At 54.9% G+C, this 26,030-nt stretch overlaps 1 protein-coding gene across 3 annotated transcripts in view; it reads right to left on the bottom strand.

Annotated features, from left to right (window-relative positions):
- Nucleotides 1-26,030, bottom strand: part of AHRR (aryl hydrocarbon receptor repressor) — a 93,352-nt gene that overhangs the window by 42,286 nt on the left and 25,036 nt on the right. For all 3 annotated transcript variants that reach the window (XM_058707606.1, XM_058707458.1, XM_058707523.1), the window contains 2 exons: nt 23,407-23,588; nt 4,801-4,904 (listed from right to left, as the gene is read on the bottom strand). In XM_058707606.1, the coding sequence (XP_058563589.1) occupies nt 4,801-4,904; nt 23,407-23,588 (286 nt within the window). The remainder of the gene's footprint in view (nt 1-4,800; nt 4,905-23,406; nt 23,589-26,030) is intronic.

The raw sequence follows: 26,030 nt of genomic DNA, 5'->3' as shown, positions 1-26,030 counted from the left end.
GTGCTTGTTCTCAGTGGCAGAAACCAGTCCAGAAACAGACTCACAAACATAGGGCCACGAGCTGTTTTCACAAGGTGTAAAGGCAATTCAGTGGAGAAGGGGCACATAATCCTGAGACACCAGGGTCTTAATGTGCAGAACGAGGCTGTCTCGGCCCATACCCTCGCCTGTAGCAAAGTCAACTAAAAATGAACCATAAACCTGAATGTAAAACACAAAACGATAAAACTTTGGAGCAAGCATAAAATAAAAATCTTTGCAACCCAGGTGAGGTCAAGAGTTCTCAAATGTGACACAAATCATGACCTATTTAAAAACTGATAAACTGGGCTTTGTCCAAATTAAGTACTTTCATTCTCGGCAAGACTCTGAAGAGAATGGAGAGAAGCCAGACTAGAGGCAGATGCTTACAAACCACACACAGAACAAAGATCATGTGTCCAGAACACATAAAGAGCTCCAAAGTCAAAAGCGAGGTAGGAAACAACCTGTTTTCACGGGCAAACGTTTGAGCAGGCTGCTCGCAAGGGGCTCCTTCGATGAACAACCGCGACCTGACAAGAGGCTCTGGGTCATTGGTCATGAAGGAAGCGCAATCCGAAACCGTGATGAGAGTCTCTTAAAACAGCTTTGAGGAGGGGGAACACAGGACAACAGCAAGGGCACGGACACGGGCACCCCTGTTCTCCGCCGCTGGGGACACCGCACAGCCACCTGGAGAAACAGCACGCCAGGTCCCCACGACACCAAAAACACTCTTGTCGCACAACCCAGCAACCACACACGTGGGTATCACCCAAAGAGAACCAGAGCCGATGCTCCCAGAAAACCTGCACGTGGCTGCTTGTAGCTTTATCCACATACACAAACCCTGGAAACTCAAACGTCCTTTAGTGGTCGGGTGGACAAGCACACTGAGATGCCCTCGCACCACAGAAGGACAAAACCAACTGTGCTCCAGGCAGCCGTGTGTCTGGGTCCGGTGCGTGTTGCTGGCACCCAAGCTCCCCGCTGTAGGAGCCCACCTATAGGCACCCTGAGAACAGCGGTCGGAGAAGGCCGCAGGGGCCAGAGAACGTGGCTCTGGTGGCCGGGCCCCACACCCGGGCAGCACCAGGGGAATTCAGGCATGATGGTATTGCTGTCTTCTTCGCAATGGTGGCCACACCACACTGCCAATAAGAACACGTTTTAGCATGCGTGAACTTAAAAATAAGTGTGAGAAAATGTACCCACGGCACGCCAGAACTCTAGTCAGGGTCAGGTGGCCCGTAGCCCGGCCCCTCCTAGGCCCGAATCCACAGTTCCTGCTAGCCAGCTGCCCTGTCCACACCAAACACTACAGACCACCTTAAAAGTGGGAATAGAAGCCCAGGACGCTGCTAACTGTGATCTAATGTGTGTGTTTCCAGAACCTACCTGTCCCATGCCTAGCGCCTGTGCCAAGGTGCTCACCTGGCGGCCCCTCTGGCCATCCACCCTGGCTTCTTGAGGCAGGCAGGGGCCCCAGAGCACTAACCATGGATAAAGAAACGCCAGGCCCAGCCCCAACACCAACAGGGATCCTGGACCCCCAACCGCTCCAAATCTTGGTTCCTTCGTCTTAAAATAGTGGACGTTAGACCACAGGCCCTTTAAAGTCTGTGCCAGCACTACATTTTTATGAATTTATGATGCCTGTCATAAACCTCTCATTTTTTCCAGTTTCTCTTTAACAGACTGAAGATTAGAAATAAAAGCTGGATTTTCTTGTTATTGCTGCTTGATTTGTTTATTTTGCTGTTAGGGAATATTTTTAAACTTCAAAAAGAGTCTCTAATCACAAAGTTTGAGAACTGCCACACTAGAAATGTGGTGAGGAGAACCCTCACCATACAATCTAGACTGCTTCCAATCTAAGGGAACTTCCAGAAACTTCTGTGGTCACAGAGAACGTGTTACAAGAGGTGGCAGAAGGAAGCTTCAGGAGCTGTTGGCCCTGTCTTCAAGATGGAGTGGGGCCAGGGGACGGCCGTACAGCCCCCTGTGCCGCGGCAAACTGACCAGTAGCCTCGAGTCCCACCCCAGAGGGTAGTTCTCTGAACGCACACACTGGGCCAACTGGAGGTATGGGGCTGGGTGCCACCCTCCGGCCCCCAGGGAGCTGGTCAGCTCTTGAAGGTCAGGCTGGGCCACTTCCTAGTCTCTAGCTGTGCTGGGACTACCGTGCTGCGTCCATGTCCTGAGGTCCCCAGGTCCTCGGGGGAAACCTGGTCCTGCTCAGAGAGCAGAGAGCAGGACAGCCGCCAAGGGCCAGCAGAGGGGCTGGAGGGCAGTGGTGTGGACACGTGTGGAACAGTCCCCTGGGCTCTCACAGGAGATGGGGGGACTGCGTGCACATGCTTCTGTATTTATAGTCGGAACACAGTTTAACAAAGATTTCATGTTTAAGATTTTATTATCTTAATTTTTAACATGAATTATAAAAAGAGTCATGCCAGTTATATTTTGCCAAGAATAAAACTCAAGCTGGCACAATGTTTTCCAGCCCCAAGCTCACCAGCTTGGAAAAATCCAACTTTAAAGGAAAAATTAATATTTAAGAATTCACTTCCGAAAAACATGGTAAATAGTGAGGTATGGAAATATTTCCTCTCCTGAAACCACAGTATTTCTAAAAGCTACTCTGCTGTTAGGACCCCTGCTCTGCTCCAGACGGGACGGAAAGATACAGGGGCTCTAAGAACAGGGTCCCCAGGTGCCCGCCATACGGAATTTTCATGGAAATCCAACAGTAACCCAGCAAACTGCAAGTATATGGTTGCTTGTATTTTTGTTTTTTAAAAAGGAAGTGATTTATGAATTCTGTGATCTTCATGAGAACCATCGCCTCAGCAGGCGTGAAGGCCTTGGAGGGCAGTGGAAGGTACATGGGACTGTAGGTGTCCCTGTGAGGATCATGGGTGCATAGAGGGGTCATGGGGTCTGTGGGGAATCAGGGGGCCTACGGGGTCATGGGGGCTCCTACGGGGATTGTAGGAGTCCTGGAGGATCATGGGGGACTGCAGGGAGTCATGAGGCCACGGGGTCATGGGGGCTTCCCTTGGGGACCACTGGGGGTCATGGGGATCATGGGGGACCATGGCGAGTTGTGGAAAGTCATGGGTTTGTGAGGGTCCCTGGGGGACCATGGGGGGGTCATGGGAGGCCACTGGAGGCCAGGGGGTCATGGGGATCCCTGTGGGGACCATGGGAGGCATGGAGTCATGGGGGACTGTAGGAAGTCATGGGGGATCATGGGGTCACGGGGGTCCCTGTGGGGACCGTAGGGGGCATGGGGGTCATGTGGGAGCCATGGGGGGTCAGGGGTCATGGTGGGCAGATAGGAACCCCCAGATCCGAGGCAGGAGCATCTCTGGTTCCCCTCCAACCAGCCCAGATGCTTTCCATCTGCCCACCTGTCAGTCAGCAGACAGTAGAACCCCACCCTCCACCTACGCTTTAGGTGAGGCACTGTGGGGACATGTTGGCTGAGGTGCCCTAGGGGCACATCCCCACCACCAAAGCCTACATGCCAAACAGCTGAGCACCCAGGAATTCACACGCAGACAGCAGGAAGCCACCCAGAGGGTCAGGGAAAACGCCTGGGGGGGAAGCAGACTGAAGGGTGGGAAGCGAGACTCGGGCAGGGGTGAACCAGGCAGAAGATCCCTGTCCTCTGTCCTCCATGAGGGGCGCCGGCTCGCAAACAAACCTCTGAGCTCATTCCTGCGGTGAAGGCACCAGGGCAGCAGCGGGGCCATCAGGCAGCGCACGGGCTGGCCAGTGGGCGAGGACCCGGGGCCGCCCTTCAGGACCCGCCTGGGACAGGCCGCTCTGGCTGCCGCAGGGCAGCTGGGGTGCAAACAGAACACTGAGCGAGACTGCTGGGGGCCCCCGAGAAGGGGCCAATGGGCTCCAAGCAGACTCAATTTCATCAGCATAAAAGGAGCCAATGCGCCACCATTTCTGCTTTAGCGCGTCAGCCCAACAGACGGGCGAGTGTGTGCAGCTGAGGACACTTCACGTTGGGGGGACGGGACTGCCACCAAGCAGGGCTGAGCACTGGGAACCCAGCGTTGGGGTCCCAAAGGGGACATGCAGGGGGACACATGGGGCCCGGCCCCTCTGGGACCGCCAGGGGAAGCACGGCCTCGGGGGCACCTCAGCGGCTGGTTACAGGCCCCTCCTGAGGTGGGGAAAACCAGGGTCTCTCAGCCACCGGTGGAGGCAGCGACCCCCTTGCTCTGTACACAGTGACTCGACCCAGCCCGGAAAGCTCCACCTCGCTGTCCTATCTTGCTTGAGGAACTGAGCCACGCATGCCCCTGCCCCTCGAGAAGCGGGCCACGGGAGAGGGTCAGGAAGGGCATGGCGCCTCAGAGTCACCAGGGGTGAGAGGCCCCGGGTCGGGGCCCCAGATGCCGTGCGTGTAAAATGGACAGCTGGGCCAGCCTGCACCTGCCACACCCTGCAAAACTCGTGCGATTCTCTGTCATTAATAATAACAATAATTCTGAAAAACCCTGCTGAATTGACTGACAAGTAAAACCAGAGAATGCAGAATGAGAAACGGTTTTTACACTTGAGGTGTATGGGCCAAGGCCACCTCTGGTGCCCTGTCCCAACTTGCTGCGCCTCACCTGGGCATCTGTGTCTGACCCCCTGCTGCTCCCAGGGCCACATTTCCAGTAAATTGTTAGCGGTCCAACCTGACGACCAGCGGGCAGACAGACCCCGCGCGGCGTGACAGGCATGTGATGGGAGGACGAGGGGACTCACCTCCAGCAGCAGCCTTCCCTCCAGCACGGTGGACCCTCCGCTCAGACCGCTGTCTTCTGGTGAGGGGGTACCAGCCGCCGGCTGCCGTGGGCACTTCTGCACGGCTGTCAGAGAAGAACGAAGCAAGTCTGTCAGCACCCTTCCTGGGCCCCAGACCTGCTTACCTTCTTCTGTTTCCCAAGTTCTTGGCCGCCACCCTCCCAAGCTGCATTCCCAAGCTGACCTAGGGTCTCCTCCGTGGGACGCATGGGGGCAGCACAGCTGGAACTGGACCCGGGCCGACCAGGGCAGCCAGGTGGGAGCACCAAGTGTGATATTCAGGAGATCAGACCATCGGGGCTGGGCCTCACCTCGAGGACCCCACCCCTACTCTGCTCTGCAGAAACTGCTCTCTGCCCCCTCCTGTAAACCCCTCAGAATCCCGCCCAGCCTCAGGGACACCGCCCAGGGGTCCCCAAGGTCCTCTCTGGAGACCCAAGCTCCAGTAGGTGCCCTAACTCGGCACTGCTGGTCTCCCTAACTCAGACCACCCTGGAAGTGCCCACGCGACCTCATCATGCCCCCAGCTCCCCCAACCGCTCCCCAACCCCCAACCTGGTGTGGAGCGGCCCACACTGCACGGAAGGCCCCACTGGCATGACTCAGGTGCCCCCCCAGGGTGGCAGCTTCCTGGCCCTCCCCCAGCCCCAACCCCAGTGTGGCCCCATCTTCGTTTTGGGGTGAAAGCTCAGACATACAGACATGCCATCCACATCCCCGTTTACTGGCACCTGTTGTGGACCCCCAGCTGCATGCCCAGGGTCCCCAGCCACATGGAGAATTATGGCAGGACCCCTGGGGTGCGGAAAGGGGGCCGCCCGGAGCCTCCTTGGAGGGCTGGGCAGACCAGGAAGGGCCTCCCGGTTGCCCCTCAGGTCGGTTTCCAAACTGAAGCTGCAGGTGATGTCAGTGCAACTGGGGGTCAAAGGGCCCTGCCTGGGGCAGGCAGAACCCTGGCATTTGTCCAGGTCTTGGGAGAAAATACAAACACGGGCACTTAAATCTCCCGCATTTTCTCTTCCAAAACCACCAAGCTGTGCTGAACTCCTCCAGGGCACGTGGGTCGTAGTGATTGTGCTACCCAGGCAGTTTTTACTTCATCAGCACCTTCACACCCCCCTGAGCCGCACTCAGAGCCAGGGTCTGCCCCACACCCACTGTACCTTCCCCCCCATATCAGTGAGCTGTGGGCAGCAGCTGCTCCGCCACGGAGTTTGATAGAAATTCAGGCCCCCAGGTCCCCAGAGCCCAGGGACTGCAGGGCCCCAGTGTCTGCACTCCAGGCGAGACGCTCTGTCCACACCTCTTGTCAGGCATGGACTGCCCTCCCTGGTGGGACCCTCACCCCACACCGGCTGCACTGCCGGACTGGCAGCTTCCTGCCCCCCACCAGAGGCCACGCTGGGCCCCTTCACTCAAGCCCTATGGTGCCAGGTGCAGGGAAACTGTTGAGCCGAGTGTCCACAGAGGCAAAGGGTTGGGTGCAGGGAGGTGGCCCTCAGGAGAGCCCCACAGACGGTGGTCACACTGGGGCCTTTGGTCTCTGTCTGGCCCCCCCGCCCCGTCCTTCCCTCGCCCAGAAGGCTTTGCTCTATCAACCTCTCTCCCACAGCTAAGAAGCACTGGGACTCTGTTCTCTGCTCTAAATACTCCCAGAAATGAACGCATTTCCTTGGCCAGAAAGCAGGAAACAAGAACAGTCACACCTGGGGGTTGCTGGGCAAAGGCACAGGGGCGGTCGGTGCTGTAGACTGCCCAGGCCCCTCTCCCAACCGAAAACCTCACCAGCAATCAAGGCCCCACCGCTCACTAAGCTTTGAGATGTGTTGAAAGCCAGGGACATTTAGAGGTGCCTATTTTTACTCCCTTTGGGAACACAACCCTGTCGTTCAGAAAGCTGAAAGGTCTGAATTCACTAAACTCACACAGCTCCCCACCCCCAGCACACAGAAGCAGAAAACAGACCCTAGTGAAGCGAATGCCATGTCCCCTGAGGGAACCTTCTGGTCTCAGAGCACCCCGAAGGCTGAGGTGGGCCTCTGCCAGGGGTCACACAGGACCCCATGCTCTCAGAGGCCCAGAAAGATAAAGGAGGAAAAACACTGGCATGTGAGTCCCTGTCCCACCCCTCCCCTCCCCCGCCAGAGGGTCTTATCCTGCTGCCACAGCAGGGAGGCCACAGCTCTCCACCAGGGTATGGGCAGGGCCTGTGCAGCACCTGTGGTGAATTTGGGGCTCAATGAAGGCCAGGAGTGCCGTTGGCTGGGCAGAGACAGGACCCCCCACCACCTCAGTGCATCCTGGGCCGCCTGCCCATACACCCAGGCCACCAAGGCCCTCCACAAAGCAAACTCCGTTGTGGAGGGGTCATTCCCACCCCCACCCCAGCTCAAGCCAGCTCCCTGCCCCCAGCCTTCTCCAACACACCCCTCAAACTGAGGGCAGGGGAAGGCAGGGATTGGACTGCCCTGCCTGCCTGTTCTCTTGCCCCTGCAGACCCTGTTGGGGGCAATGACTTCCACAGCTGTGAAGCTGGGGTGGGGGAAAATCCCAGCATGGTGACATCACCGCCCTGTGGGGTGTTCACTGCCCCCCAACCTGATGGGCTACATCCCGTCCTGTACCCACTAGAGGCAGAAGTGGGGGACACCCTCTCTAAGTTCTCTCCCCACCCACATCTCTCTGCACGGGGACACCGGCCCCCGAGCATCGCGTGTCCCCCCCCCCCAGCTGGGCACCCCCACTTCCCCTCCTCTGCAGCCACATCCCGGCGGGGCACGCCCAGCGGGGCCTCCTCTGGGCTCCTGTCACGCGATGGGGCCATCAGCGTTGCAGTGACAGCCACCTGGACCCAAGCCAGGGCCTCGCGTGCGAGCACAGCCGCAGACGCGCCCCACCCCCAGGCCTGTGGCAAGACAGAAAGAAACCGAATGCAGGAGCCGGGGGTGGGGGCCAGCTTTCCCGGAAATCCATGCGAGCTGACAGTGCCTGCCGCTCACTTCCCAGGTCCCCCACTTCAGGGGCTCTCAGGGAGTCGAAACAGAGCAGCAAGCTCGGGTGGGGTGTGGGGTTGCAGCCAGGGTCCCACCGTGCCTCCCATGGGCAGGTGGCCAGGCAGGGCAGAGCAGCAGGGTCCCGGGGAGGGGGGCAACCGGTAAGGAGGGCAGGAGGCAGCCGGTAAGCTGCACCCCCTCCTCAGCCCTCCTGGCTCAGCTCTGCCCTGGATCCGCTCCCCCACCTCAGGGTTTCTCTCCTGTCCTGCGTTCTCTGTCCCCACTGAATGCAGGTCTCACCTGAAGGCCTGAGCTGGGAGGGCAACAGGGGCTGGGGCTGTGGGCAAGGCCACCAGGGCCCTGGAAACCTCTGCAGACAGACCTCAGCCCCACTGCTGAGTCTGCCCTGGGGGGTCCCCCCTCTCCTCCTCCAGGACAAGGGACAAGCCCACCACCTGGCCCTGTCACTGCCCCCTCTGCACCTGACTGCCCATGGTAACAGGTCAGGGAGAAAGGCTCTTGGGGAACAGGTGGGGGTGCAGGGTGTCCTTCTGGGGAGCTGGTGAGAGTGTGGGGAGAGTCTGCCGGGGGCCCTCCGAAGGCCCAGCTTGTCAAGAAGGCCACGAAGAGGAAGTTCCAGGCATGAGAGCCCCCACAGACCAGCAGGGGCTCAAGAGGCCCATCCACGCACAAGTGGCCCAGACCCCTTGTGAGCCGCTGGCACTGCCCTGCCCACAGAAAGGAGGCCGGGCTGAGTGCGCTGGCTCCCACCAGGACCACGTCCCATAGGCCCCGCCCTGTGGGCAGCTAGTCCTCCTGCCCTGCCTGGACTCTGAGGGGCAACTGGGGGCCTCTGAGAGCCCTGGGGACTGGCCTGAAGCCAGCTTTCCGCACCCGGTCCGTCACACAGAGCTCGGGGCCATGTGGCAGACAGAGGAGGCATGAGCCAGGCTGCCCACTCCCAGAAACAAACGGACTCCCTCGGGCTCACGGCTCAGCCTGAACCCTGAAGAAGCCAGCTCCTCTCCGACTGTGAGTCACCCAACGACCCCAGAGCACCAGCCACAATGAGACTCTCCAACCACTGGTGCTTCTCACTTCATTGGCTTCTTACACCCTCGAGAAGGTTCATTTGGGACACAGAGAATCCGAAAAACCATGGAGACAGTGGCCATCCCTGTCTCCACGCAAGCCGGGGCGGGGGGATGCTTCAGAAGGGAGGGGACACTTCCCCACTTCCCCACCTCCCTCGAGGCTGACTGGGACTGCCTGCACCCTGCCAGCTCCTACCCCGCACCCCAACCTCTCCACTATGAGACCTCCATTTCCCTCACACAGGGGAGGCTCAGCAAGGTGCCACCCTGGGCCAAACCACATGCCACTGGGGCCTGGTGTCCCACCACAGTAGCTGCTTAGAGGTCGTGTGGCTGGGTCTGGCCAATGACAGGTGCCAAGTGTTTTTGGCGGAGGAGAAGCTAGAAGACTCCCCTATCTCTGCCTCTGGATGGTGCTGTGATGCTCAGAAAGTGACAGCCAGTTTGTTCCCTGCTCAGGTGAAGCCAGCTCCTTTCAGTGCAGATAGGACAGGTAAGCAGGGCAGGTGGGTCCAGGTGCAGGGTGCACTGAATGTGAGAGCCGTCTAGAGGTTGGGTAGGACTCCTGCCACCCAGAGTGATTAAAAGCCAGGGGCCCCACTGGAGGCTGGACTGAAACCCCGATTCTGGCCATCTGCAGGTCCTGGAGTGGACGGGCCCATGTCCATTGGCCGGCTGAACCAAACACCTGCCTGGTAAAACGTGGCTTCATTTCGGAGTTGAGCCCTGGGGCCCTGCACAGTGTGTCCCAACTTTCACACTCTGGGTAGCACCCATGGCACGTCTCCTCCTCCTCTCCCTCCTCCTCCTCCAGCCCCAGTCTAGCAGGCCTTCCCGCTAGAGGCCTGCCCCACGCCTTCACGGGTCAGAGCCGATCTCCACACTACATGTCCCTATGGAGGCAGATGACGTGACCACGGCTCTGCTCTGCTCTTCCCCGTGCTACACCCAGAGGTCAGGGGTAGAGGGGAAACAAGTGAGCTTGAAGCACCCTGGGGACCCCCGAGGAGCAAGAGTGCCCTCCTATCTCTGCCCAATTCTCATCAGAAGCTAACCTCTGTCCCAGAGCCCCTCGGAGACATGCTTAGCAGAGCAGAGCATACAGCTTAGAGCAGGGAGTTCTGGGAGCCTCACCCTCCTATAAGACAGGCCCAACAACATCGACAGGCTTCATGAGCACACCAGGAAGGTGCTCTTGGCACGCCACCTGGGGGCCTGGGCTGCCCACCTGGAGACTGACAGGTGTAGGACGTGGAGGGCCAGCCACGAGGGAAGGTTGGCTGTGTTGACTTGGTTCCATCCACCGCCAGGCCCCCTTCTAGAGGGCCAGCATGAGGTTTCTGGGCCCACGTGTGTTTGGGAGTGGATGGGTGCCCCCGGGAGCCCTGGCTCACCTCTCCCCACACCCGGTCTCTCCAACCAGACCAAGGCCCTGGCAGAGAGCTAGGCAGGTGCTTCCCAGGAGTAGGGGGAGATGGTGGGCGGGGAGCTGCACCCATGGGAGGGCACAGGCTCCCCAACAGGGTCTACAGACCTGCAGTTCTACATCAGTTTCTACATCAAGTTAATGGGCCATCACCTCACAGTTGTCGAGCTTTCAAACCATCCCTCCCTTTACTTTTCGAGGACAAAAAGATTAACTCCTCGTTTTGCTTCTGACAGAGGCAAATGGAGCACACGCGCTGGGAGGGAGGGTTTGCAGTGATTCTTGACGGCCTCAGGCTATTCACAGAGGTTGCTCCTGGCCTTGCCCTTACCTTCTAAACAGGCTGCTTTCCACACCCAGATGCAGAGGTCTGCCCGGCTCCTGCACAGGGAAGGGCAAAGGGAAACACCGCCCTTAGGCTCTCTGGGCAGGAGGCTGTTGACAAACACAGCCTCATCTAGCCACCAAAGGGTGGGGGGGGGCGGTCCTGACGACAAGTGGGGAGTGCCCAGGTGGGCGGCAGGCTGAGAGGGAAGAGGGCCCAGTGGCACAGGGTGGCTCTGGGAAGGCCCTTGGCAGCCAAGAGCAGCAAGCTGTGCGCAAAGCATGTGTGGGAAGAGGTGTCTGGGAACGGGCCAAGACGATGAGGGTCTGGAGAAGCCCCAGTCCTCGCAGAAAACAGGTGGTACCAACAGAGAGGGGCGAAGCGCTGGCCAGGCTGCTCCTGTGGCTGGGGGCTCTGCCCTTCCTGGGGCATCCACAGAGGCCCATCTGTCCTTCACCCCCAGAGTGAGGACGAGCTGGCCCCATCCCTGGGAGGGCAGGCCTCTCAAGCCTGGGGCATGTGCAGACAAGAATCTCTTAAGGTTCCCATGAAAAGATGTGCTGCCTCAACCTGCACGTTCCCTCTGCAGCCCTGCAGGGACCTCGCACACTCCAAAGGGCACTCGTCCATGACCTGCTCCAACTCTGCAGGCAGATGGGGGTTTCTGGAGGGATGTTCACCGTGGCCCCTCTCTGTGACACTCCACCTCACCCAGGCTGCAGGCCTGGCCGGAGGAGATCCCCTGAGGGGCAGCATGGGGGCGGGGTGAGGGCAAGCCTGCTGGCCTTCCCTTCTCGGGTGATCCATTCATTCGTTTGAGGCTGGATGTCTCCCCCGTGCTGGTGGCGGGTGCACCCAGCCACGTGCCCACGGTCTTCCCAGGCAGTGCCCCCTCCTATGAATCACAAAATGATTTCATGATTACACACGGGGGCCCCCACAGGCAGGGCACACGGGGACTGACATTTACATCTCTTATTCCCTGCATCATGCCAACCAACCAGGTGGGCCCAGCAGGTAAGAAAACAGGCCCGGAGGGGCGGATGGAGCAGAAGTAACCAAGGGTGTGTGCACACACGGCATGTCCTGTGCGAGGGTGTATATGCTCTATGTTGGGGCCTAGACAACGAGGGAGGGCAGGAGAAACATTGCTTTTGACACGTGGCGTGGGCACATTTTAACAGGAGGCGAAGATGTCTGTGGCCCGTGGAGAGGGGAGGAGAACCAGCAGCCAGGGCAAGGGTCCCAGCAGGTGCAGACTGGCAGGTGCGTGTCCTTGCAGGACCCTTGCAGTGGCAGCCAGTGAGGGGGAAGGGTTAAAGCTGCCATTCAAAGCCTCAAGGTCCCTAGGCAAGAAAAAACATCACGAGTATAAAGAAACACACTTGTTTCTTGCAAGCTCTGCGTTTAGGGAGTAAGAGCACATTCCAAGACGTACGTTGCATCAAGTTGTTGATTTTCTGTAAAAACTTTCCGTATTTTCCAAAATGTACCAGGCATGCTTTAGAGATTTCACACTTTAGTACGGCTGAAAAGGCACCACAGAAAATGCATTTCCTCAGAGCCAGTGATGAGAGAGAGGCAGTGGCCACCCCATCCACTTTCTCTGGTCAAAAGAACACATTTCCAACCACTTCTGCGTAAGTTGGGTCACATGTCCTGCAGAGAAAGTGCACTCTTTCCTTAAATCCCCAAAGCAAGATATAACCAAAAACAGCTCTTTGGGAAGAAAAAGAGAGGGGAACTTACACACATTGGGGATCCATATCCTTTTCATGGTGTGAAACATCCGGGACAAGCCCACTCGTTAGGCGCTTTTGTTAAGTTTCAACGCATCACGAGAGAAGTACACCAGCATCAAGCCAAGAGTTCAAGGAACATTTTGTGAAACACGACAAAACATAACCCACACAGCATGCTGGTGCTTTGAGAAAGCCCAATACTTTCTCAACAAATAACTGCGTGGTGTGCAGGTACATGAAGCAGCCCACGAGCCAGTGTGCAGGACCCATGGTCACACCCACCGTCAGCGAGCCCTGGCCTACCCTTGGGTGCTCTGAGCCGCCACGCTGGGGGACTCTTTGCTAGCAAAGAGTCTGGGGCTGTACCTACTGGTCCAGTGTCCTGAGCTCTGGAGAAGCAAAGCTACCAGAGAACGTCTGATTCATGTATAAAGAATGAACTTATAATATATTTGTAAAGAAGGCTCCAGTTACGTAACCTCAAATTTGCAAATAACCTGACAAGGTGGTTGTGTGAATCGTCACCACACGTCACTGTGAAGGAAGCGCTTTCTACCAATCATGCTCCCCTCGTGGTGGATGCTACAGGCTGAAAGGATGTGGAGGCCTCGGTGCCCAGAGCTGTCCAGGTGCACAGGCCTCTGCGGGATGTGGTCGTTCCCTTGCTCAAGCAGGCACCCCTTTCTTCAGCGTCTACAATGCCAGCCCATCCTGGGGGTGTACCTCCTGGGGAGGCTGTCTGGGGTTGACACGAGAAACAACCTGGAGGAGCGGAGGTGCCGCGGGGGCCTGGCTGCAAGAAAATGAGCCCAGCAGGTGCGCAGAGCTACCGAGGGAGTATCCCCCAGGTGAGACACGGGGCGACCCCTCTGCTCGCTCTGTGGCACCCTGCTCCCCCGGTGTTTCCCAGTCCCCACAGCTGCCCACTGGCCTGCTCCCCCTGACCACCAGCACTGCTCAGACCCCGCCTGCAAAACGGCTGATGCTAACGGTGGCTGCGGAAAGTGCTAGCAATTCTCTTGCTTTTTACCAAGGACTGGGTGCCCAAAGAGCCAAGTGCTTCGGGAAGGTTCCAATGGGACTTGCCTGACAAACACATGGGTGTGCCACGCCCTCCCGGGCCCCACCAGCTCCCCCAGGCACGTGCTCTTCACTGGTTCCGGAGCCACCCCCATTCACACCCGCTCCGGAGCCACCCGGGTCCGCACCCCAGAACCACTCCTCGGGCCTCCTCCTTCTTCTCCCAGCAGCGGGAAGAACAGTGCCAAGTGCACCGAAGGCTTTGCCCGGACTCCACTGAGTGTCCCCCAAACACCCTTCAGCTGGGTCGCTCCTACCTCTCCTTGCAGACAGTCTCCTTGTCCTCCTTGACTTCAATGACCCTGAAGATCATTGCCAGCAACTCTGCAAACTGCCCCTCAGTTGGGGGTTGTCCAGTGTTTCCTCAGCTTAGACCACGGTCTGCCCACCCTCTCAGGAACATCACCCAAGAGGACATGTTCTCTGCCTCCTGTTGCCCAGCATGTGAGGGGTCAGATTTGGTGGCCTAAGGCAGGTGGTGGGTTTCTCCATTCTAAGCTTTTCCCTTAGGTACGAACTCATACTTGTTGGGAGACGGTTCGAGACTATAAAAATTCCACTTCTGAGCCCACTTTCACCCGCTAATTTTAGTACAGAAATTTCTTGCCTGAGTTATTGCTACAACGGTGAATGACTGATGACTTTGTAAGTCACATCTGTCTCCAGTCACCTTTCCACAGCCCGGGCTTCTTCATCAGCACTCTGTCCTAAGGAGAATTTTGTCTTTTTTTTAAATGTTTATTTTTGAGAGAGAGACAGAGACAGAGAGAAACAGAGAGAGACAGAGAGAGCACTCACAGGAGCAGGGGAGGGTCAGAGACACAGGGAGACACATAATCCAAAGCAGGCTCCAGGCTCTCAGCTGTCAGCACAGAGCCTGACACAGGGCTCAAACCCACGAGCATGAGATCATGACAAGAACCAGTCACACATTTAAAACAACTGAGCCACCCAGGTGCCCCAGGAAAACTTTGTCTTATCATTCATTCATTCACTCATTCATTCATTCGTCTATGCATACATATCAGTGTGGGCTTATGGAATCCTATTTTATTCACTGGGTTATGATCTATTACTATTCTTTTTCATTTTATTGCTGAAATGGTCCAGATTTGGCCAGTGAGAGGCCCCTTGGGATGGCTGTGTCCTGTGGGATGTCTCCGTTCCTCTCTGAGCACTGCCTCACTTTCTGGCTTGAGATGCTCTGAGCTTTCCTTGCTCCAACTCTGGAAGGAGGCCTGAGTTCCTTTTGATGGTGAACAGTACCTAGAAACCAAGATCTGAGTGTGAGCTATGCTCACAGCAACCTTAGACCTTGCCAGTGGGCAGAACACACACCTATACACACGTATTTATGTCTATAGCTATCTTTGTATTTTGAAAATGATGAGCTCACACCAGTACCTCCAATTCTAATCCAACATCACAGGATTCAGTACAGAGTGGAATTATTTTTCCTTTAATATTAATTCCTTTAATATTTGGTAGAGATTGCTTTAAAACCCTCTGGGTCTACATTTTAGCTACTGATTTGACTTTTCAAAATAGTCATATGACTATTTAGGGTTTCCATTTCTTCTTGAGTCATTTCTAATGAGCTATATTTCTAGTCATGTATTCATTTGTTTTCCAATTTATTGACAAAAATTTATTCATAATAGCCTTCAGTTACCTTTCAAATGTGTGCAGCGCCTAGAATCATGTTCCCTTTAGGTCCCTAATACTATTTACTCTTTTTTCCTCATTCAGTTTCACTAGATATTTACAAATTTTATCATTTTAGAGGAACTCTATTGTATGTTTCTTTTCTGTTTCACCAATATCTTCTCTTTTATTATTTGCTTTCTTGGTCTCTTTTTGTTTATTTTGCTTTGCTTTATCAGAACTACTGAACCTAATGCTTAGTTCATTAATTTTCCACCTTTCTTCTTTCATATGTAAACACATAGGGTTATTTATTTCTGAGGATTACTTTAGCTGCATGCCCCACATTTTGATTTGTAAATATTTTCTAAGTTTCATGATGTTTTCTTATTTTATCTATGAGTTATTTACCAGTGTGTTTATTTCCAAATATAAGGGTTTTGAAGTCATCTTTTATTACTGATTTCCAGCTCAAGTGCATTGAGGTCTTATAACATGCATTTGTCATGATTTTGTCTTTTGGAATTTATTGAGACTTGCTTTCATTGGCCAATATGTTTTCAGTATATTTATAAATTCCACGTGGGCTTGAAAAGATGTGAATTCTATAGTTTCAGAGTAGTGTTTTATGTGTGTCCTTTAGATTAACCCTTTTTGCATTGTGAAATCTCCTAGAATCTTTACTGATTTTTATTTATTTGATCTATTAAACACTGAGAAAATAACTTAAAATCTTTCATGGGGATGAATTCATCTGTTTTTCTGTATAGTTCTGTCAATATTTGTTATATATTTTCAAGGTTATGTTACTGGAAGCACATAAATGTAAAATCATTTCAGTGTTGGGTGGCTCAGTTGGTTAAGCATCCAACTCTTGATTTCAGCTCAGGTCATGATTTCACAGTTCATGAGTTTGAGCCCCAGGTCAAAGCTTGGGATTCTCTTTCCCTCTCTCTGCCTTCCCCTGCTTGTTCTCTCTCTCTCTCTCTCTCAAATAAATCAACTTTAAATAAATAAATAAATAAATAAATAAATAAATAAATAAATAAATAAACCATTTTAGTGCTTGATAAAATGTTTTCAATTTAAAAAATTTTTATTGATATAAATTTTAAAAATCATTATGTAGTGACTCTCTCATGATCTCCAGTTATGTTTTTTAACCAAAAACTAAATTTTTTTTACATTAAAATGGCTTCATGAGATTTCTTTCAGTTAGCATTTTTCCATCCTTTTTCTTTCAACCTTTCCATGCCATTTGTAAACAGACATAGTAATCCACCCTAATAATCCTTATCTTTCAGTTGTCATGTTTAGTCTATTCACATTTACTGTAATTCATGACATATTTGGGATTTTGTGGTTTCTACTCCCCCTTCCACATCTCTGTTTTCTTCTTTCTTGTCTAAGAATATTGATTACATCTACTTATTCTACTTTGTCTCTCCGCTAGTTTTAAGGGAAACCCCATTTCTTTCACCCTGATGATTATTATGGACAGTTTATGATGAATTAGTTAGCCAGCTTCCATAGGACATTAACACAAGAACCACCAAAGTCTGTGCCTCAAGTCTCCCTCTCCACTTTTATGGTTAGGAATTTATTCTCTCTCTCTCTTGTTCTTCCAACATGGTAGTACTACTGTTTTATACTGTCAGTGTTTGCGTCAATCTGCCCACACGGTCACCACCCTCCTGCTCTTCCATTCGTCTCCACTCCAGGTCTCCCACCTGGAATGCCCTTCCTTCTGCATGAAGTGCATCCTTCAAAATTTCATTTAATAGAGGCGCCTGGTGGCTCAGTTGGTTAAGCATCCAACTCTTGACTTTGGCTCAGGTCATGATCTCATGGTTTGTGGAATCGAGCCCTACATCAGGCTCTGTGCTGACAGCATGGAACCCGCATGGGATTCTCTCTCCCCCTCTCTCTCTACCCCTCCCTCACTTGTGTACATGCACTTTCTCAAAAATAAATAAATAAACATTTAAAATTTCCTTTAATAAAACTCCCTTTGGGTTCTCAGCTTCATTTTGTTTTTGGTCTCTGAGCATTCCTTAATCTCCTGCTTGCCCACTGATATATTTTGACAGGTTTCAGATAATTTTATCTTGCATTTTTGGCTGTTAGCAGCAAGATGACCGATTAGTTACTGGCCTGTTGTATTGTTGGAAATGGAAGAAGGCATATATTTGGTAGCAGAATTCTCCCACTAGACTCTAAACGCCCGGGGATGGGGACCATGGTGGATCTTCTGTTTTCTTGCCTTATAACAGGTTGTTAATATGGAACTCTTTCTGTATGAAAGAGTTGAGGCCCCAAGACAACAAAGTGCCAACTACACCCAAGTCCCAAGGTGAGATTCCAGGTGACCTAGGCAGGGTTACAAAGGAGGTGTCAGAAACAAGAGATGCTCAAGGATGGGGGAGGATCTCCTTGGAGGGTCTGTGTTGTGAGTTGCATGCCCCCACCTGTACCCTGAAGACTGGCGTCTCTCTACACTCAAGAAATCCAAAGGACAAAGGTGGGGCCTAAGGCTCCTGGTAGGCACCTGGGCTGCATCCACATGGGAAGTGCCATCTACCAACCTAGTGGGTCTAAGGTGAGTGTTTCCTGGGGAGCAAGAAATGCCCGACCACTGGCCTGGGATGTCTCAAGTCCTCCAAGAGGGTGCCTGGAGACATGAGCAGAGACTGCAACAGAAGAGGCTGGAGGTGCCTTCTGACACCTGAGGCTAAGAAAGGAGGTGCCAGGGACCAGCTGGAGAGGACAGAGTGCCAGTGTTACCAACCGCAGTAGAAGACCCCTCTGGGTCCCCCACTGAGCCTTGCCGGCCAGCTCACGGCAATGCCAGTCATGTAGGACCTCAATGAACCCTCGCCTCTCCTCCCTGCCGCTGCTCTGAACCAGAAGGGCAGGAAACCACAGCTACCAGTGGGGCAGGACCAAGAGGAGAAGCAGCCAGCCTGAGCCCCCGCCCTTCTGCCTGCTGGAGCTCCAGGTGAGGGCTGGGAGAAGGCTCACACTTGAAAGACAGATCGTACTAATACCAAGCTCAGCCTGCATAGGAAGCCAACATGATGGAGTGAAGGGGTGGGGAGGGGACACTGAATTCCCTGGAAGGGACCAGAAACATCCGTAGCTGCCCTGGTTCTCCCATGGGTAGTGGAGGAACCAACCAGAAAGGAGATTTGCTGGGACGGGGAGAGAAAAAAAAAAAATCAAAGCTGTTTTGTGTTGACCCTGAGTTCTGGCTCCTTATCAGGTCTGAGCAGATGCAGGTACCAGAAGGGAGGGAGTGAATCGGTGCACAGACCAATGGGTGCTTGCTCCTCTTCCTGGAAGTAGCTAAGATATGGTAAGGTAAATAAAACAGTGCACAGAAGAATCAAGAGTGATCTGAGGAGTGCTGGGGGCCCTTCCTGCGGGGTCAGAAGCTGGTGGCCACAGACAGTAGGACAGGACAGACACTCTATCCTGAATGACCCAACGCTAGCGTGTCTTTGCTGGAAATGCCCCAGGGAACCAATTCTGGAAGGTGTCAGTGTTGGGAAGGAAGGGGTAAGGAAGGTGGTTCCAGCAGCAGATGAGGTGAGAGGCAGCAGTGACCCATATCCATGTGCCTGGGGGACAAAGCCCCTGGACGCTCCACATGAGAGGAGAGGGGGCAGGTCCCAACCCTCTTGCCCCCAGAAGGCCCATCTCAGTCAGCCTGGGTCCCTGTAACAAGACACAACACACGGGCGTGTAAACGGCAGATAAGTATTCCTCACAGCTCTAGAGGCTGAGGCCTGAGATCAGGGCACCAGCAGATTCAGTTTCTGGTGAAATCTTTCCTGGCTTCCTCAGACCAACACTAATCTTGTGGGGTCAGGTCCTCCGCAGGGCCTCATTTAACCTTAATACTCCTTAGAGGCACCATCTCCAAACACAGCGACACCGGGGTGAGGGCCTTGGTGTGTGCATTTGGAGGGATGCACAGGGCTCATCGAGAGAAGGATAACTCTAGTGACAGCTGAAAACTGGTACCACTCAGCTAGCTGTACACGCTTCCGTTGCTGGTCCTAAGACCATCAAGGCAAACTGCCCTCCTGACATGCTGCGCGCGGGCAAGGCCTCTCGGGAAGGTTCTGGGGCACACCCTCCTGACACGTGGGCTTCTGGACCCACCCACCAGGTGAGCAGGGGCCAGGACTCACCCCTGCAGGGCTCCATTTGGCATGTGCAGAATCGAGCCCCACAGGCTGAGCGGAGAAAACGCAAAGGGACGGGAGGCCCAGACACGACCCATGGGCAGCACTGACCCAGGGTCAGAATCTCGACGTTCCCACAGACAGCCGAAACTGCTTTTCCACCTCCCCCTTCTCACTTCATTCTGCTTATTGCCCCTGTTGCCCTCTCTGACACCTCTCTCCACAGAGTCAGGAGCCCTGGCTGATGCTCCCATCACAAGACTCACGGGATGGACACACCATGTGGACGTCGGGTCCGTTACCTGTGAGTGGTGGTTCTCCACCACCTGAGCTTTGCTCCTCTGGCCAGCAAGTGTCCCAGATGAGCCCACACTGCAGAGCTAATTCCTGGGAGGGTGGCCCTAACCAACTACCAGGCTTAAGTGAGGAGGTGCTGGGGCTTCTCAGGCCCCACATCCTGGGGGAGCCCACCTCGAGGGTCCTGTTTGTCCTGACTTCCCCCTTTTTCTCAGCCCCCAATTTCCTATCGTGTGAACGATGAAATCCACAAGACTGGAAAATCCCAGTCTTGCATTTGAGCAGAGGGGTTGATAACGTAGAAGCATTGACTGGCCCCTTGCCTGTGCAAAAACCAGATAAAAAAAAAATTAAAAATTTGCTGCCTTTCAAAAATCCACAAAAGCCAGCACTAAAGTAAACATCACAGGCAAGTTTTCAGGCCTTATTACCATCTGAAGCCGAAATTTTCCAGGTCACATCCTTCCCAAAGGTGACATTTTATGGAAGCTTTAATGCAATTAGCTCATCTATTTCTGAGTCAGGAAGTGCAGATTAAGATCCGATTTTTTGCAGGCTGACTTTTTTCTAACTACACAGTGAAAATGAATTCAGGAAACTTTCTACAATTTCCTCTGAACTGTGCAGCTTCAAGGGGATCCCACACTTCAGAACCCTTGACAGAAACGGTGCTGTGGAGAAACCAAGTTTTGCTCTGACACCTGACTGTGACAGTGGCCAGGCAGCTGTGAGCTTTGGGCTGGCCCACCTGCTGCAGGACCTGGAGTCAGCCCTAGCTGCTCGGACAGACCTGAAGGGCATCCGCGTGCACCGGCGGGAGGCGTGGGGTGGCAGGTCAGGAACATCACTGACCGCTAGTGAAGAGAAGTGAGGCGTTCAGGCAGATACTTGAACAGCTGCCTGAACCCCTAGAAACAGCAGACGGGAGCCTTTCAGAGACCACCAACCCTGGCCTGGCTGGGAACAGCTGGACCCATCCAGAGAAGTGACCTGGTTCCCTCCCAACCACCCAGCCAGGAGGTCAGGTCTGCAAGGGTGTGTCAGTAGGAGGTGAACCACCAACCCCACCCAGGGCAGCCCCAAACCTACCTGAGCTGCCTAAAGAGGCCACCGTGGAAGCTGAGGTGGCCGTCTATAACAGAGGGGCTTCACAAAGGCAAGTCTGGGGACCGCGCCCTTGGTGTGGACACCTGGCTCTCCGGCACATTTTGTATGACTTTGTCGACTTACTCATCACATCACAAACCTCCTAGAAAAGCACTCTTATCCTGCACAACACGAAAATGTTCCAAGTCACCTCAGTGAACTGATCTTGTTACCATTGGGGCTCAGAGTGCCTACCAGACAGCCATGGGCATGAGGAGGTAGGCCCCCAGCATGGGGATAGAACCCCTGGGGCCTGGGGATGTGCCCCAGGGCAAAGGGATAGGCCCTGGGCATGGGGATAGAACCCCTGGGGCATGGGGCTGGGGACCCCTGGGGCTCTCAGCTTCTACTCAGAGCACAGATGCTCGGAAGAGCACCCCCAGTTACACCGGTCTTCCCATCTGCGGGCCTTTCTTGGCCCCTCACCTGAGGTCCCAGAGCCACCAAGAACCTGAAATCTAAGATTCCAGCACTTCAAGGAGAGAGGGCCTGAGCCAGACATGTGGACACCGGGAAGGAGAATCCAGACAATAGACATGGTTTTGAATGTGGCCAGTGAGAAAACACAGAAGCTGCAGCTATGGAGGTTGGGGGACAGGACTGCACTGCATATAGCTGGTCCTGTCACCTGAGGACCTGGGGATACCCCAGTGCAGCTGGGGAAGGAACACAAAACCCCTCCGTCCCATGGGGAAGGGGCCCAGACCACAGCAGGGAGAATACAAGTGACTAGCTGCCCCCGCCCCTGCCCCGTCCCGAGATGTAGGACCTTGGCAGCAAGGGGCCAGAGCCTTGGACAGACTGGGGTGAGGGGCTGCCTCAGCGCAGCCTGCAGACAGCGCCTACCCCTTGCCTCCTGTGGGAAGCCCACCAGCCCACAAGACCCTCCTGGTGACCTCCACTGAGTGCCACACACCATTCTCTGTCACCCTACAGAATACTTCAGCGGGAGTGTTTTGTGAGCTTGGGCTCCAGCCATGGAAGTCTGGGTGACGGACACCCAGGTGGCACCCTTTTAACCCAAAGGAAGAGTGCGAGGTTTAGTGAGGAAGACCGACCTGGGCTGAGCGCTGGGTGAGCTCCAGCCCCGGCTGCGAATCCCACGGGGCCACGTCAGGGATGGAAGAGGCAGCACGGGGATGCACAGGGGAACAGGGGAGCAGGGATGCCCCAGAGGGGTCCTGGGCATGGCCGATGTGGCAGCCACCAGCCCTCAGGACCAAGCCTGGCTCAGCAGGCCACATGGCCATCCAGCCCAGTGCACTCAGCCTCCCCATGATGACAGGTGGCCTTTCCATGATGGGACATCTCAGTGTGGCTCAGGACCAGCCCAGACTACCCACTGGGCTCCACACCCCAGAGCAGAGAGGGCACACACATGGGTGAGCCCCCAGGGTTCTGGGGTGTCAGACGGAGGTTGGGAGGGAGCTCCATGCAGAGCTCTCACACACAGAGCAGGCTCTCCGAGCCCAGTAGTGGTCAGAGGATCTGGGATTCCTGCTCCATGAGAGAAAATGGAGGCCAGCGTGTGGGGCCCTTTGGAGGGGTCAGTCGGCAAGGTGCCCAGGTGGAGTATGCACTGGGCAGAACTGCCTGCAGGCCCCTAATGTTTCCTCATGGTGGGGTCTCTGGAGGAAGTTGGGATTGAAGGTAGGCTAAGTCCTCAAGAAAACCGCCCTCCCTCTCCTGGGGGGCTGCAGAAGGCCAGCAATGCACAGTGGCCGAGTCGCACCTCAGACGTGTCTGATTAAGGTGCATTCGGGCCTTGCCATAATCGTCTCAGGGCAAATTGTCCCCACAGGTGTGGGAGCTGGGACAGACCTGGGTTCACATCACCCGAGGACCTCAGCCCTGGCCAGCATCCTCACTGCAGCCCAGGGTGTTTTGTGCAGCAAAATGAGGATGTGCAAAAACCGACCTCCAAAGCCTTTGGGTAGAGAGTACAGACTCTGCTGTTGGCCACAGCCCCCACCACTCCCTAGTGCCCAGACCTGCCCCTTTTACACATTTGTCTTACCCACTCCCAAAGACATGTAGTAAGTTGCGATTTGGTAAGAAGTTCAGACTTAATTCGGGACGATGACGGCAGTCATGGGCCCTGAAACAGGGTGGTGACAGCCACATTCCTTTACCAGGAACTGAGCCAGGACACGTGGAGAATGAGGCCTGGTTGGGAGCATCAGATATAGGAGAGCACCCATCCCCAGCTACTGCAAGGGACTGACACACCAGGGACCCCTTGCGCAGAGGGGCTGGTGCCTAGCTGGGATCACAGCATCCCCGGGACAGACAAAGCAACAACACGGAAGGATGGCCACCCAATAGTGACACGGGCTAATGGGGGAACACGGCCTCCTGAGCTCAGCCCTGTCCTGCTTCCCCACAGAGAGGACCTGCCTGGTCCTCTGAAGCCCTGAGGCTGTGGGGAAGCTGAGCAGGGGGAGGGCCAGCCCCTGAGCCTTGCACAGAGCTGCTCTGGGTCATCAGCACTCAGTGCCCGCTGCTCTAAATGATTACTCAAGACAGGGTGCAAACTGGTCCATCCCAGTAAAGTGGGGTGGGCCCGGGTGAGACCGAAGTGGGCCCAGGTGACACCCAGCTGAGCAAAGATGGACAGAAGAGAGTCCTACCTTCAAAGAAGCTCTTCACCCTGAGGTAGCTGACGCTGAGACGCAGGACAGAAAGCTTGTCCAGCTTAGACACGATGTCAGGAGGAAGCGGAAGCAGGCTGGCCAGGTGGTCCAGCTCGGCGTTGAGGCGGTCCCGGTGCCGCTTGGACGGGTTTGACTTCTCAGCCCCCGTGGCCGGCCTCCTGCAGGGAAGCAAGCGCCATCAGACTCGGGGTTTCCCTCCAGGGGCTGTCACCCCATGGAGCACACACCTGTCCCCAGAAGTGACTTTATGGCGTGGATCAGCTTCTAAGTGAGAAAAGGTGCTGAAAAGGACAAAAGGCTCCTGATACTGTGCACACAAGGAAGCTGGGATCCATTACCAGGAAGGGCGCTCAGAGACAGAGAGCAGGTCTCCTTGGACACAGCTGCAGGCAAGCTGTGTGGCTCCAGCACATTTCTTGACCTCTCTGTGCTAACTTTTCCCCAAGTGTAGGAGGATCCCTGGCCCCAGGCTGCATGTGCTCAGCCTCTTCCAGGCTTTTCTTAAACGCAGGACCTTTTCAGGACCTGCAGTCCAGGTGTGACTGATGCTTCTGGGCCTCAGTTTCTCCTCTACACAGCAGGGCTGAACGGGTCCGAGGAGGGGGTAACAGAGGACCCTTGGGCTCCTGGGCGCTGTCCCACCCGCCCTTCTGAAGCCCTGACGCCATGGGCTGTGCCTCTGTGAGGTGGCTGGTGGCCTGGGTTCCATTTCCCTTTGCCCCACAACAGATCTGCTCTCCCCCACGAGGGGGATCCCCCTGCCCAGGGCTTCCCTGTCCACCATCCTGGTAGAGGGCAGAGCTGACCTCCTCATCTGACCCTCTTACCACCCCACCCCCCCACTGCCGGATGACAGTCCCTCTCCTCTGACCCTAACCGCCCTCATAGAAACAGCTCCATACAGGCCCTTCCTAAACATCACCCACATCAAAGCATCTGAACCTAAAGTGGCAGCCAGAGTTGGGTGGAGAGGCGGCAGGGGGAGGGGCTGTTGGCGCTGGACCCAGGTTGCCTGGCTCCCAGGGCCAACCCTCCCTGGGGTCATGGCACCTGGGAGGCTGGAGGGCTCCTGTTTTTAGGGGCTGAGGTCTCTTTGGTCTAGGAGTTCCTGTTTGTCCCTGTGTGTTCACTTACAAGTGTGGTGAGATCCAGCAATCCGTCTGTCAGGAGGGGCCCACAGCACAAACCTACTTTGCAGAGTCTGAGGGCCCCTGGCCACAAAAGCACAGAGAAGCCTGATGCCCCAATCCCAGAGGCCACTTCTTTGTTTGCTTTGAGGTACAATTCACATAACACTAAGCCTTTCAAAATGGACATTCACCTCCATCAAGTCCCAAACATTTCATGGCTCCAGATGAAACCCTAACCCATTCAGTAGTTTCTCCCGGTCTCCCTCCAGCACCCCTGGCAACCACAAGCTGCCTTCTGTCTCCGCGGCTCTGCCTGTTCTAGACATTTCACACACGTGCAGCCACACAGTGTGAGACTTTCCACGTCTGGTTTCTTCCACCTAGCATCATGTCTCCAAGTAGCTGTGGTGCAGCATTTATCAGGACCGCATTCCTTCTTCTGGGTGAATAACACTCCGTCGTGTGGATGGACCACGTTTGCTCACCTGTTCACGACTCGATGGAAGTCCGGCCAGCTTTCACTCGACGGACATCGTACACAATGCCGTATGACCCTAAGACCCTGCTCACACCTAATTTTCAGTTCTCTCAGTGCACGCCCGGGAGTGGACAGCCGGGTCAGTGTGGTCACTCCATTTCACCTCCTGAGGAGCTGCCAGAGTAGCGGCTGCACCCAAAGACATCACCACCAGCACCGGGTGAGGGTTCGGCGCTTCACACCCTCGTGGACACATCAGTTTCCTTTTTCTGTAGAACAGCCATTTTCGCAGGCGTGAAGAAGTGCCTCACTGCGGTTTGACTGGTATTTTCCTTAATGGCCAGTAATGGTCACCCTTTCACATGCTTGTTGGGAGTCTGTGTGTCTTCTTTGGAGAAATGTCTCCCCAAGTCCTTTGCCCATTTTTCAACTGGGTTGTCTTTTTAACGTTGAGTTGTAGGAGTTCTTTATATTCTTGATAGAAGCCCTTTATCAGATACATGATTTACAAATATTCCTCCTATATCTTTGCTTTTTTCACTTTCTGCTGTTTTTCTTCCTTAATGAGGCATATGCCCCCAAATCACTCACGCTGCTGGGCAAAATTTAAACCGGCAGGAGGCCTGGAGATAAACTGAGCAGCTCCAGTGTGGGCTGGCACCTGCTGGCTAGAGCAGAGCCCCCCACCCCCACCCCAGTCAGTGAAAGACACCCGAGGCCTCCCCAGAGACACAGGAGCACTCAGGGCAGGTGTGAGGGTCAGAGAAGGGGAGACAGTGGGAGACCGGCAGGTGGCCCCTGCTGAAACCTCACCTCTGTGCAGGGCTGGGGGGGAGCTGCTCCCCTGTCTCCCCAGACAGCCTGTGCCTGAAGATGAGCTGAGCCATGATATTTCTCCTACCCCTGCCCTCTTGGGGCACCTGCGGGAGGGACACTCCTGCTGGAGAAATGGGCGTTGGAAGAGCCCCTTCAAAGTTTCTCACAACACTGGC

The sequence above is a fragment of the Neofelis nebulosa genome, chromosome 1, assembly GCF_028018385.1.
Source record: "Neofelis nebulosa isolate mNeoNeb1 chromosome 1, mNeoNeb1.pri, whole genome shotgun sequence".
NCBI lineage: Eukaryota > Metazoa > Chordata > Mammalia > Carnivora > Felidae > Neofelis > Neofelis nebulosa.
This window is presented reverse-complemented; position numbering and strand designations above follow the sequence as displayed.